General features: G+C 56.8%; 1 protein-coding gene across 5 annotated transcripts in view; it reads right to left on the reverse strand.

The window, feature by feature from the left end:
* Nucleotides 1-13,329: 13,329 nt before the first annotated feature.
* SFSWAP (splicing factor SWAP) overlaps nt 13,330-14,101 on the reverse strand; it is an 82,866-nt gene continuing 82,094 nt past the window's right edge. For all 5 annotated transcript variants that reach the window (XM_058531219.1, XM_058531217.1, XM_058531216.1 and 2 more), the window contains one exon: nt 13,330-13,721. In XM_058531219.1, coding sequence (XP_058387202.1) covers nt 13,656-13,721 — 66 coding nt within the window. In that variant the 3' untranslated portion in view covers nt 13,330-13,655. The remainder of the gene's footprint in view (nt 13,722-14,101) is intronic.

Genomic DNA, 14,101 nt, shown 5'->3' on the forward strand with positions numbered 1-14,101 from the left:
GATGTAACAGTAACAAAAATCAGAAACTGCCTAAATGGCCATCGGTGGCTGACTGGCTGACCCAGCGCCATGTGTACTGTTGGTCGTGCTGGCTGTGGCCAAGGACGCAGGTGGGGGTGGGAGTTCCTCTGCACCCTGTTTGCTGGTCTGTGATTCCTGGAGTGGGGTCATGTCCCACGGGAGAAATGGGCACCTCTTCTAAGACCCACAAGGTGCTATGTGAGCTGGCGGCTGCCCTGGACTGACTGGGATGTACCCGAGAAATGGAACACCACGTTGAAGTTAGAAAGAACAGACTAGATGCTGGTGTACCCGTGGGGCTACTCAGACATATTGTTGAGTGAAAAAATTGAGGAAAAAAGCAGAAAGCAGAAAAAAACCCACAAAACTACGTATTTACATCTATCACGTGTACATACACACCAAGACATACATCTATGTCCTCTCTCCTGAGCCCCTTCATCCAGCCTTGCCTGCCGTCCACTGTCCCTTTCTCTGACTTTAGCACCTCCAATATCCTTTAGAAAAATCTCCCTTTGTCCGTGTCAGCCCAGGGGGGTTAGTGATGCTGAGCCCAGCCCCTGGAGCATGTAACCCAGGGTGGGCCAATCGATTGTTTCCATCCCCCGGCCACATGCTTGGTTCAGGGATTGACACACAACCCACATCCTCCAATGAGAGACGGCCCTGGGGCTGTGGCTTGAACTCTTCGAGTCTCTCTGCAGGTTGAGCTGGCTAAGCTGGGAGGACGTGGGCTGCAGCTTTCCTGGGCCGTTTTGTGTGTGTGCGCGCGCGCGCGCGCGCGTGTGTGTGTGTGTAAAAGCAGGGGAAATGGTCTGGAGGAAACCCACCGAAGCACCCGGTGCTGACGGCAGGCCCGAGCTCCGCCCGCGTCCCCTGGGAGCCCTGCCCACGTCCAGGCGTGACCGCTGCAGCCCTGCACACGGCCTGCTCCCAGCGCTGCCCCTCCCGCCGCGGCACCTGCTGCTCTCTGTCCCCAGGGCCTCAGGCTGTGGACATCTGTCCATCCCGGGCAGTCCTGAGCTCGAGACTAAAAGCGGGGGGATGCTCCTGGTCCTTGGAAGTGACCTATGCGGTCCATGGACACTGGCCCTCGCACCTCCTGCCCTTCCCAGTCCCACTGTCCAGTGGGGTTCTCTGCGGGAGCGTCCTCGTAAGTCACCGTCGCTGGGACCAGGACCCTCCACTTGGGGTCTGCCCAGGGGACCCGGGCAAGGACCGGTGGGGCCCAAGGCCTTCACTTCTCAGCAGTGTTTTACCTTCTTACCAGGAGCAGCTGTTCCTGGTTTGCTTGTGTAACTGAAAATTGATAAAAATGAGAGCGAGGGAAGTGTATGTGTGTGTTGGATGCGAAAGGTTGACTTGCTCAGACAGGATCCTTCTCCAAGACGGGGCCCCGCGGGGAGGTGGTGGCCCTTAGACCAGGCCCCCGAGCCTTCACTGGAGCATCGTCGTGGGGCACGGGCCTCGTGCCTGTGGGGCCGACACCGGTGGGGGAGAGATGAGTCAAGTAAGGCCAAGTGGGGGGTGATGGCCCCCAAAGATGCCCGATCCTAGTGGCTGAGTCCGTGAACGAGTTCCCGTACGCGGCCAGAGGGGCTTTGCGGAAGCGCTTCAGTTACAGACCCTGAGACAGGGGACTGCCCTGGATGGGGGACCAGGGTCGTCAAGGGTCCCTGTAAGGGGGAGGTGGGAGGAGGGAGGCTCTGAGTTGGGGGAGGAGGCCACGTGACGATGGAAGCAGAGGCTGGAGTGATGCGGCCGGGGCCGAGGGACGTGGGCGCCTCTAGGAGCTGGAAGAGGCGAGGAGCAGGTTCTCCCCGGAGCCCCGGAGGGAGCAGCGCGGCACACACTGGGCTTTCAGGCCAGCAGAACTGACTTCGGACCTCTGGACTCCAGAACTGCGAGAGGATAAGTGTGTCTTGTTTTACACCACTATGTTTGTGGTCATTGTTAAGGCAGCACAGGAAACTCACGCCTCTTGTGTCAGATGGTGCAGCATGCAGTGGGGACGCAGGGGGTCGAGAGGGTCAGGTGGCACGCGGCACTAAATGGGACGGTCAGTTTAGCAAAGGCCTGCGGGAAGAGCGGTCCTGGCAGAGGGGGCAGCCAGGATCTTATAAGACGACGAGCAAGTCGTCTTGTAAAGACACCAGTCCTACTGCACTGGGGCCTACCCCAACGACCTCATTTTACCTTAATCACCTCCTTAAAGGCCCTATTTCCAAATACAGTCACGTGCTGAGGTGCCAGGGGTTAGGACTTCAACATATGGATTTTGGGGGACATAGTTCAGCCCATAAAGGACACCCAGATGGAAGGTGAGGGGGTAGAAATCAAAGGTGAGGGGTCAGTGGGGTGAGGTCTGAGCATGTAGGGGCTTGTGTGGGCAGAGTGGCTGTGAGGACTGGGGTGCAGGACGGCTGGCTTCCACGGGCCCCACTCATTCAGCCGCCTGAGCTACAACTCTTGGTCCTGGAGCTGGTCCCTCTGCCAAGCATGTCCCCACAACCAAGCTGTGTCCCCAGGGAGAACCCCCAGCCCCTCCCCCTCCCTCACTGGAGGAGCTGAGCCAGGGCCTCCAGAGACAGCATTACAAGGAAAACCAGTTCTGGTTCAGAAGACGTGTAGTCACCTCTTGGTATTTGAAGACAAGACATTGTAACTGGTGGGATTGGCTGTAAGGCATGCAGGCTGAGTCTTGTCTTCCACCGTCTTCCATCCAGAACGAGTCTCTGCCGTCCTCACCCCCATGGTCTGTGCAGGAGGAAGAATTTCAGGCACCTCAGAGAAATCTGGCTTAAGAGGGAAAAATCAGGGACGTGGCTTCAGGCATGGCTGGTTCCAGGGGCTCTGTACTCAGACTCTCCTTTTCTGGGCTCTGCTTCCTCCATTCAGCTGCAGTTTCTTGTGAGGCGGTGGCCTGACCACTCCAGGCCTATCCTTGCCCAGAAGAGAAGTCCCTTTTCTAACATTTCAGAGAGGGGCCTGGGATTGTCTTACTTGGGTCCTGCGTTCTTCCTGAGCCCATCACCAGGCCAAGTGGAGGTGAGTTCTGATTCGCTGGCTCGGGTCTTGGGCTAAGGGTGTGTCAGCCCCACTCCCACTGCATGGGCTGAGCGGGGAATGGCCGGCACTCCAGAGGAAAATTTGGGTGCGGGTGCCAGAAGGGGTAGTTGGGGCGACACAGGCAAGACCGCGGATGCCACTGCACCCCCTCCCAGCCTTGTGCAATTACTGCGCCCCAGGCTCTAATCTTTTTTTTTTTTGTGAGGAGGACCAGCCCTGAGCTAACATCCGATGCCAATCCTCCTCTTTTTGCTGAGGAAGATCAGCTCTGAGCTAACATCCATGCCCATCCTCTTCCACTTTATATGGGACGCTGCCACAGCAGGGCTTGACAAGCAGTGCATTGGTGTGCACGTGGGATCCAAACCTGCGAACCCTGGGCTGCTGCAGTGGAGCGCGCACACTTAACCACTGCACCACCGGGCCGGCCCCTCAGGCTCTAATCTGAGGGTGTTCAGACCGAGCTCAGTGAATTCTCTTGGCCACCCCATGCGGAGGCTCTGTGCTACTCCCAATCCAGAAAGAATGGAAACTGAACACCTACGTCTGCACAGAAACCTGTGCATGAGTGTCCCTTGCAGCATTATTCATAACGACCCAAAAGTGGAAACAAGCCAAACGTCCATCGGTGGATGCATGGATAAACAAAATGTGGCATGTCCACACAATGGAATATCATTCAGCCCTGAAAAGGAATGGAGTGCCGATGCATGCTGCAGGGCGGAAGACCCTCGAAGTGGAAAGACCAGATGCAAAGGCCGCGTAGTGGATGATTCCATTTATAGGAAACAGCCAGAACAGGCAGATCCGGAGACAGTGAGTGGATTGGCGGCTGCCAGGGCCTGGGGGAGGAGGATGGGGGGTGACTGGTAGTGAGTAGCTGGTTTATTTTGGGGTGATGGAATCTTCTGGAATTCGATAGTGGTGATGGTTGCACAACTCTATGATTGTACTAAAAACCTCTGAACTGTCTACTTTAAGAGGATGAATTGTGTGTGTGAGTTACTGCTTAAAAGGAGAGAAGGAAACGCAAGGATGAGGGGTAAGGGGTGTGCCCCAGGCCGTGCGCGCCCAAGTCTGTGCTGCGTGACCCTGCTCATCGGCCCCGGCTGCGTACGGAGCAGCTGCTCGCGGCGCTCGGCGCTGTGAAGCTGACAGAGCTGAGTTAGTGTGCCACTCAGTCTAAGCCGTGCGGCGACTTCTCACGGCCCTGAGGGAGAGGGCTGCCAGCACACGGACGTGCTGCTCTACCACTGACGGCTTTTCTTTCCAGCTTACTGGGACAGCTTTTCTAGACTTAGCGAGACCCAGATCTCCATCACGGATCCCTGTCGAACGTACAATAAAGGACCTGTGTCAGTGAAACCCACTGGGGAGGTGCTCGGGAAACTTCACGCGCGGTCAGGATCTGCGCTCTGCGGCCGACGTCCCCGCGCCAGCGGAGCCCAGGGACGCGGGGTGCTCTTTCTTCAACAGTTCACGGAGCAGCCGAGCCGGGCTGAGGGGTCCGGCTCTCCCACGGCATCCGACTCAGCCTCAGAGCCAAAGCTGCTCCTTGACGGTCTCTGGGGCTTCCTTCCAAGGCCCCCGAGGCGGGGTGAATGGTGTCCCCCAAATTCACGCCCACGCAGAACCTGAGACTGTGAGCTTATTTGGAAAAGGGTTGTTGCAGATGGAATTAAAGTTAGGGATCTGGCAAGGAGACCATCCTGGGTTATCCGGGAGGGCCCTCCAGCCAGTGACGAGTGTCCCTAGAAGAGAAGGAGAGAGGCGCAGAGGGAGGAGGCCTCGGGGCGAGGAGGCAGGGAGGGAGCGATGCAGCCACGAGCCAAGAGCGCCCAGGAGCCAGAGAGGCAGGAAGAGATTCTCCCAGAGCCTCCAGGAGGAACCAGACCTGGATGCCTGCATCTCGGACTCCTGCCTCCAGAACAGAGAGGGTAAACTCCTGCCGTTTTCAGCCCCAGTTTGTGGTGGTTTGGGCCAGCCGCCTAGCATGCTGACACACCTCCTAACTGTCTCTCTGCGCCCACCCGCCTTCCTACAGGCCGTTCCCTAAGCCAGAGCCAGGGCGACCTTCCCCACATGTGAAGGGATGGTCCACCTGCCTCACACCCATAAGGGGCTTCCCGTTGCACTCGGGGGACAAATCCCAGCTCCTCACCCTGGCCCATGGGTCCTGCCCCACCCCAGCCCTGCCCAGTCCCCTCGTCCCTACCTGCTCCCCAATCCAGCCGGAGGCCCCGACCCACCTCCTCTCCCTCTGCCACTCCAGGTACATTCCTGCCTCAGGACCTTTGCACCTGCTCCTCACAGCCCCCACAGCCCCATAGCTCCCTCCCACAGGTCTCTGCCCATTTCACCTCCTTACAGGCACCTCCTCGCTCCACCCTCTCTGCAAAGCACCCCCTGCTCTCACCCCCGCACTGCCTTTGTTTCTCACCTGCCATCTGCTGTGTCCTCATCTGTTCACTCTGGTCTCCTTCAAGGCCAGGGGGCCTTGCTGTCCTGCCCGTGCCGTCTCCCTAGCAGCACTATGAGGGTCTCAAAGGATCCTCCACCTGCGAAGGGAGCTGACTCAGCCCACTCTCAGGGTGGCGAGGGGCCGAGCCCAGCATTTCCTGGTCTCTCAGCCCCTCAGCCTCCCTGCTCCATCCTTCAGCGTTGGGGGTCCCCAGCAGCTGGCTCTGGGTCGCTCTCCTCCCTCTGCACACGTCCTCCCTGGCTGACCTTCATCGCTCTAGATGCTCTGGTTCCCAGCGACATGCTGCCAGGCCTAAGGCCCCGGCCGGCCCAGCTCTGGCCTGACTCCTTTGGCCACGCCACGTCAGTGGACACCCCAGTGTGGGAGCCACAGGCCCACACACGCTCGTGTCTGGAACCGCAAGCGTGCCCTCCTCCCCACCCCCTGCCCCTGCTCCCTGACGCCACAGTGGGGTTACCATCCACCCCGCAACCCAAGCCAGAAACCTGGGTGTCGTTATTATTATTATTATTTTTTTTTTGGTGAGGAAGATTGGCCCTGAGCAAACACCTGTTGCATCAATCTTCTTCTATTTTGTGTGTTGGACGCCACCACAGCATGGCTTGACGAGCGGTGTGTAGGTCTGCACCAGGGATCGGAACCCATGAACCTCAGGCCACCAACGTGGAGCACACGAGCTTAACCACTATGCCACTGGGCCAGCCCCTGTCATTATTATTTTTGTAGAACAGCTTCATGTGTCTTTATCCTAGAAGCGCTCATTCAGAACAAGTTTGTTACAAATAATGAGAAAAGGAAATAAATCTCTCCATCTTGACTTTACTAGAGTCAACAAATATGTCCTTCGTAAATTTTCAATTCCTTAGTTTCATCTGTTTTTTGCGGAGGAAATAATCTCCTGTCAATTCACAGGACGTGTTGGATAAGCTTTGGAGCTGCCATGGGAAGCCTCATGGTGGGGTGGTGGGCCTGGCAGCGGGGACACGGTGCCCACCTGGCGCTCTGCGAACGGTGCCGCACGACCGTTTCTTACCGCGTGGGCCTGAGGCCGTGGGCACCAAGCGGAATGGCGCTCCTGTTCTTTCCCAGCTGGACTCCCGGGTCCTGGGCTCCCAGCAAGCTCGGCGAGGTTGGCCGGCGCGGGCGCCCATCCTGCAAGCCGATGGCTCGCATTCAAACAGGCATTCCTGGCTCCTGGCTTTAGAAGCCACGGTTTTTGTATTTGAGTTTTTTTTCTTTTCTTCTTCTTTTTTTTTTTTTAAATAAACTTTAAACTTTGGGACAGTTTTGCAGTTACAGAGTTCCCGTATACCCCATAGCAGTCTCCTCTCTTAGGAACGTCTCACATGACTGTGATGCATCTGTCACTCTGAGCCAACCAACAGGGACACATTATTGTTAACTAAAGTCTGCACTTTATCAGACTTCCTCAGTTTTCCCTAATGTCCCTTTTCGTCCCAGGATCCATCCAGGGACCACGTTACATTCAGGCGTCGTGTCTCAATGGGCCCCTCTGGGCCGTGGTGGTTCCCCAGACTTCCCTGTCTGATCCCTGCTCAGCGTTCTGCAGAATGTCCTCCCCTGGGTCTGTCTGGTGTTTCTCTCGTGATTCGCGCGGGGTGACGGGTGGACGGGTGACAGAGGGGCAGTGTCCTTCTCGCCCCCCCTCCCAGAGTGCCCGCTGTCGACCGACTCGTCACTGTTGGTGTTGACCTTGATCACCAGCCGAGGAGCGCTGCTCGGGCCCCTCTGTACAGCTGCTGTCCCCCCACACTGTGCTCTTTAGGAGGGAGTCACACAGTTGGGTGGGGCATCTGGCATCTGCTTGAGGGCGGAGGAGCCACATCCATTGTTGGGAATGCCTCCGCAGGGGAATGTGTCTCTTTCCCCGCATTTATTATTTACTCCATCTTCTGTACCCGCATGGACTGGGGGTATTTGTTCTATACTTTGGCTCACAGCCCGACACGATACTCTTGTTGATTGCCCCGTGCTCCAGCTCGGCCGTGGGGGCTCCTTCCATGGGCTCCTGGGTCCCTTCCAGACGGCCCCTCAGGACCGTGCGGTACCGTGAGACGCTCCCGCTCACCCGGAACCAGCCCTTTCTCCAAGGGTCCCTGGGTCCTCTTACTGGAGAGTGGAATTAGAAACCAGATCTGGGTGGGTGTGCTGGCTGCTGCTGCGGTCTCATTGGTCCGCTGAAATATGTGTGTGTACCAGCCTCCTCCGTACACGCACCCTTAAGTGTTTCCACAGCTACAGTCAGCTCAGCGTGGGCTCTCACTGACACCCCAGCTGAAATCCATCACTACGTGGACCATTCGGCTTCTCCCCTTGCAGATCTGGGACCCTGGGAGGCACTTGTGTCTCCTCTCTCTCCGTCTGTCTGTCTCTCTCTCATCAATCACCGAGCCCCGGAAGTCAGCCTCCTAAGGCCCTCTGGGACCCGCCCCTGCTCTGCGTCCCCTCTCCCCCAGGCCCACCGTTGCTCTCGGAAGAGACTGTGCCGTGGGGTCTCCCTGCTTCCAGCCCTCTTTACCCTCCCCCACAGGAGCTTTCTGAGGCACAGATGTGAGAGTTTCATCATCATCCAGCACACGCACTGAGCGCCACCCCCCCCAGCAAAGTCTCTCTGCTCAGGAAGCTGACGTGATCTGGCTTCACGCTGGGCTAGAGAGCCGCTGGCTATCGGAAGTTAGTTTCTGCTTTTGCACACTTTTTCGAGAGCTGGATGGACCCTCTCTCACCAAGGCACTGCGCCTTTTCTAAGTTAGAAAGGGCACAGCCCGGCCTGGTCTCCGCCGCGGTCGGGCCACCCACCGCACGGTCTGTCTGGGGGAGACCCAGGCAACTGGATTCTGCAATTTGAATGTCAGAATGAACGAGAAGCCGTTGGCTGTGCTTTCTCAAACCCCCAATTCAATGTGTGACTTTCCTGCTTCTCTAAACTGCCGCCACTGAGTGATCAATCAACTCGTCATTCAGGCAACTTCCTGCAGTGGGAGTGAGTTGGGGCCCATCCCTCCGTCCTTCCGAGCTGTTTGTTTCCTTTTTTTTTTTTTTTTGTGAGGAAGATCAGCCCTGAGCTAACATCCGATACCAATCCTCCTCTTTTTGCTGAGGAAGACTGGCCCTGGGCTAACATCCGTGCCCATCTTCCTCTACTTTGTATGGGATGCCACCACAGCATGGCTTGACAAGCACTGCGTCAGTGCGCGCCCGGGATCCGAACCTGCGACCTCTGGGCTGCCGAACCAGAGCTCGCACACTTAACCGCTTGTGCCACCAGGCTCGCCCCCTTCTGAGCTGTTTGTGACAGAAAGATGGTGCCGGCTGTCCTCTCCAGCGAGCTGTGGGAAGCCCGAGAAGCCCGGGGAGACCTTCCGGGTTTCCTGGACCACAGGGCGGCCACCCTGGTGCAGCCCTAGCCTGCTCGCAGGACCCAGGTTCTGGACCCGGCCCAGGGGCAGGCGTCATCCTTGACCCTCAGTTTATGGAGCGGGGTGAACTGGCTCTGGGAGGGCCAAGCAGCCTGTGCACCTTCCTTGGGCAGCAGCACCCCAATTTCCTGTGGAGGTTGGCCTGCCCCACTGGCCATGTCCACTCTCGCCCAGGGACCATGGCCGTGCTGCGCCCAGTGAAAGCCCCCGCTGGGCTTTGAATCCTGCGAGTCGAGAAAGACCGAGACGGCCTGCCGCTCATTTGCTCCACTTGCCTGGAGGTTGTCGGCTGGGCCCCTCCTGCTCCAGCATCTTCCGGAGCTGCCCAGGTCCCACTCGCCTCCCTGGCCCAGTGCCCAGTGTCCCTCCACCCCAGGGAGCCGCCCGCTGCCTCGCCATGACGCCACCTTGGGCCAAGTCAGCTGCTCAGGACCAGGGAGCTAAGGGACAGCGTGCACACCCGCAGCAGGCACGGGGCAGCGGCCAGGGCCCCGCCCTGCAGATCTGATGATGCTGGAGGGGGCGCACGAGGTGAAATCGAGGGCAATCTGGGGAGTGCGGACTTCAGTTAATCATAACGTCTCCATACTGGTCCATCCTACCGTCAGAGGTGACAGCTGGGGAAACTGGGTGCCGCAGGTGAGAACTTTTTCTACTTCATGATTTTTCTATAAACCTAAAATTGTTCTAAAAAAAGCTATTATAAAGAGAATCAAGGAGCTCTTTATGTACAGACACAAAAGTAGCTCCAAGACGTAGAAAAACATACGAGGAAGTGGGCACGGAGCATACCACTCTGTGTGCAGAGATGTATGTGTGGGGGGGACAGAGAAGGGAGAATGTACTTTCATATTTGCTTGTATTTGTAAAAAAGAACTGGAAGGATGCACAAGAAAGTAATATTTAACCGTGAATGAGCTACTTATTCAACACAAACACCCCAACATTGCTGGAAACTGTCTGTGAACCGGCGCTCAGGTTGCGTTTCCAAGCTCTTTCTCGGCAGCCCAGTCTCCCTCTGCCCAACTCTGCCCCCACCCAGTGGTTTCTCCAGTCCGTTCTCTCCCTTGCCTCTCTGTTCTGGACGAGGAGCCCTCCCCAGCAGCTCCTGTCTTGTTCCGGGAATCTGGTGGAGCAGCTGGCCCCTCGGCTCGCAGGAGGTCACGGCGAGTTTAATGATCTGGACACAGGTCACATTCAAGAACGAGCAGGGCACGCCGATCTGAGCAACACACCATCCCCAGGATCCAGAGGCATTGAAGCAAAATAGCCTTACTGAAAACAGGTGGGAATATGTTTTGGAGAAGAATTTATTAGCACATTTTAACAGCCTTAGAAATGATTCATAAAACTACTGCAAATTCATTATAAGAAAAGAATCTTTTTAAAGGGGAAAAACTATTTACACAGGGTTGATGGCAGCATCCTCATAGTGAGAACACAGGAAGTCGTCCAGTGTCTAACTAGAAGGTGGTCCATCCAGGGGGCACTCAGACCTGGGAGACAGGGGGTGGTGTGCAAAGTTACCCCTGAAATCTCTTCCATTGCCCACAAAGCACAACTTTCTGGGGTTAATGAGTGTGGTCATCAGCAGTAGTGTGGGGTGGATAATGTGTCATGTACACAGAAACGTGCATCATACACACCGAGAAAGTCCAATTTTCCAGCATTTTTAGTTGCAGGAAGTGGGAGTGTGCTGGGTTCACAAGGGGACTGTGGAAGGTGGAAGGCCGCCCCTGTCTGTTTCTGTCTGGGACCCGGCAGCTGAAACGGAAGTTATGGAGACTGCAGATGGCGGGTCTGTGCAGCCAGAGTGGGTGTGGGGCCCTGGCCTGGGTGCCTCCCTGGACATACAGCTGACCACGCAGAATTCCAAGGGACAGAGGCCAGACCGTGGGTCTCTTCTCCATTTCCTGTTGTGGTGATGGTGGTCACCAAAGTCTCACGGACCCCCAAATAAAATCCACGACACGTGTCTGTCCCGGTGAGCTCTCACCCTGCTAATGTCTGTGGAAAAGTCTGCGTTCCCTTATGAAGCCACAAATGTTGCCTTGCAGCACCGAGTCACCCTGCCGTGCTCCCAGGACACCTTGGAAGAAGGCTCCGTGAGGCCAAGTGACATCCCCGGCACACCTGGCTGCAAACCAAATGTGCAACGTGTTAGATGGGACCCTATGGCCTCCCGAGAGAAGCCCACAGTCTACTGCCAGGGGCTCTCTGTCAGCTCTTTCCCGCAGCCGCCCCCCAGGGACAGCCTGGGAGGAGGATGCGCACCGTCGATCGACACCCCCCCGCAGCGCTCGGTCAGTGGCTGTCCCGCTGCCGTCTAGCCCCAAGAAATTACTTCCCCGTCAAGACTCTCATTTCTGGTTCACAACCCATCTCCTTCAGAGGAAGTGACACAGGCAAACAATGGCCCTGCACACAAACAGCGAGGGTGTGCAGGAGCCGGGGAGGCACGCGCTGGCATCGGCATGCCCAGCCCCGTCTAAAGACAAAAACAGGAGCCGTGAGGAAGACGCAGAGCTACATGAGAAAAGCACCTTTTGCATGCTAAAAAATTATAAGCAAAGTCGAAAGAGAAGCGACAAATTGGGAGAAAATTATTCACAAAATAAATAATACGGAAAGGGCTAACTTGCTGACTACGTGGAGGGTGCTTACCACGCATAGGAAACCCAGCGCTAACCAACAGCCAAGCACAAGGCCAGCTCACAGGAAGGACACAAGTGGACCTGTAAATATAAGAGAAGCTGCTCCACCTTACTCATCATTAAAGAAATGAAACTAAAATGGGAGAACTCTTCATCGTTCTGATTCAGCAAAGATAAAAATATTTGAAATCGCACTGCACTGGCGAGGATGCAGCAAAGGCACTCAAGTCGGCTAAGAAGCCTTACTGGAAGGCAATTTTTTGCTTCAGAATTGAAAGCATACGTACCTGTGACCCAGCACTTGCACCGCTAGGGATTTACCCTGCAGACTCAGCGGTCCGTGTGTGCAAGGAGCACGTCTGCACGAGGACACGCATGCGCTGTCACTGGGGCGCCGGTGGACTACCTCCCAGTGCGTGCCCAGACAGGAGGGCAGCGCGCCCGCCCGTGAGGATGCCTGCAGCACACAGGCGCCCGGCACGTGCTCCAGGTGTCTGTTGAGTGGACGATGACGGCCATCATCAAGGACGTGGTGGGTCCCTGGTGCTGACATGCAGCTGTCTCAAAGGTAAACGCGTAGGATGAAGTGCCGAGCTGGATGTGCGGTAGCTACGCCTGTGCGGAAAGCAGGTGTGTCTAGCTGTGCGTTCACAGGTAGTGATTTGCACGAGCATACATTTGGAGGGATCCTCGGCAGCAGGGACTGTGGGCCAGAGCGGGCAAGGCGGCTTCTGGCTCTCTGCTCTGCACCCGTGCATGGCACCCTCGGCCCCTTCCTGCCCAGGCCCACCTCTTGTGGCCAGCATCCTCTGGGGCCTCCCGACTCCCCCACCTGCCTGCCCGCAAACGGTTCCCAGGGGTGTGTCTCCCCAACCACCTTGACTGGAAGGGGCTCTCAGGAAGGAGTTTACTTTATAAGACGGAAAACTTAAAAGTTCTGATTTTGGGTTTTGGTAAATTGGCAGAACTGAAAACAGACCCTGACGCTGACACAGGGGCGTTGTGTAAGTGAGCTGCACAGAACCTTCTTGCTGTGGGGATGAAGTCACGGCTCTGGACTTCACATCCCGGATAAGCCGCAAGTCCTTGTTTAGTGTTTGAAACGGCGCAGTCCAGGACCAGCATCTTACGTGCCGACCTGGGCACTGCCCGTGCTGCATGCACGACGGACAGAAAGACCTCAGCGGCCCGAGACTCAGGCGACACAGCAAACCTGCAGGGGGGTCACAAAGGGTCTTTCTGATGTGGGGACGTCAGTGGGGTGAGCTGAGTAGGGCTCCCGTGAAACGATGGCATCATTTAGCACCATCTAGCCGGGTAAACTCTGAGGATGTCATGGACGCTAAGGACAGAAATCCACTCGAAGGGCTTAGTCCAGGGGCGATGCCCAGACTGGCCTGTGGGGCCGCCTCTCCTGCTCCGCCTGGGCTGAGCGATGGCCCGGCTCCGCACCCCCAGCGCAGGGAGCACCCCCCAGCAGCACAGGGAACACCTAGCTCTGACGGCAGCCGGAGGTGGGGGGATGCTGGATGGGTGGACCCATCTGCTGTCCCATCACCATGACGTCCACGTAAGGCCGTGTATCAGAGGAAAACGACACACACACTCAGAGTGAAATGGGAAAACACACTCACAAGCCAAACAAGGAAGAAACCGCCCACAGTTGCTAGCTAGAAAAGGTGTTTTCCTCTCATTTTATTTGATAATACATTTTCACAGAAACATGATATTATTTACAAATATACAGGTAAGAGACTGCTGGTCAAAAATCTTAAACTGAGAATGTCATCAAAAATTAATTTACAAAAACCACCAATTGTCCAAGGGAGTCCCCGGGGGGAGAATCTGGACGGTGTTCTGTGACGGGTCTGTGCAGAAGGAAGCTTTGCGGTTCTTCCAGCTTCTGGAACCTCAGACACATGGAGCCCCGACCGACGCCCACAGTGGCCCACACTCAGTGGCTGGGCTGGCCCATGCAGCCGCCCGGTCTCAGGAGGCACTGGTCTGCATGTTTTTGGAAGCTGCGAGCATCGCTCTTACCTTGGCCATGAGGTCCTGTGCAGGGAGAGACATGGGGTGTCTACAGGCTTCCTGTCAGGGCCTGGGAACCAGACAATCTACGCAGTGCGGTGATTTATGAAAATGTTGGAGGAAGACTCGGGAAGAGGCTGCGTGGCTGGGAACACATCCCAGGGCAGGGCTCCGCTCCACATCCCCCCCTGCTGGGCCTCAGGTGCTGACAGGTTCAGGCCCGGGAGGAGTAGGGGGCAGCCCTGTGCCTGGGGATGGTGGGCTGGTTCCAGGTCATGGCCCAGGGCAATGCCGACACCACGGGCCCTCCAGGCGGCCAGCCCAGGACCCCTGCCCTGAGTCAGTGTCGATGAGATGAGGGGAGGGGGTGAAAACGAACCCCTTTATAAAAAAAAAGGGGAAGA

This window comes from Diceros bicornis, chromosome 35, assembly GCF_020826845.1.
Source record: "Diceros bicornis minor isolate mBicDic1 chromosome 35, mDicBic1.mat.cur, whole genome shotgun sequence".
Classification (NCBI taxonomy): domain Eukaryota; kingdom Metazoa; phylum Chordata; class Mammalia; order Perissodactyla; family Rhinocerotidae; genus Diceros; species Diceros bicornis.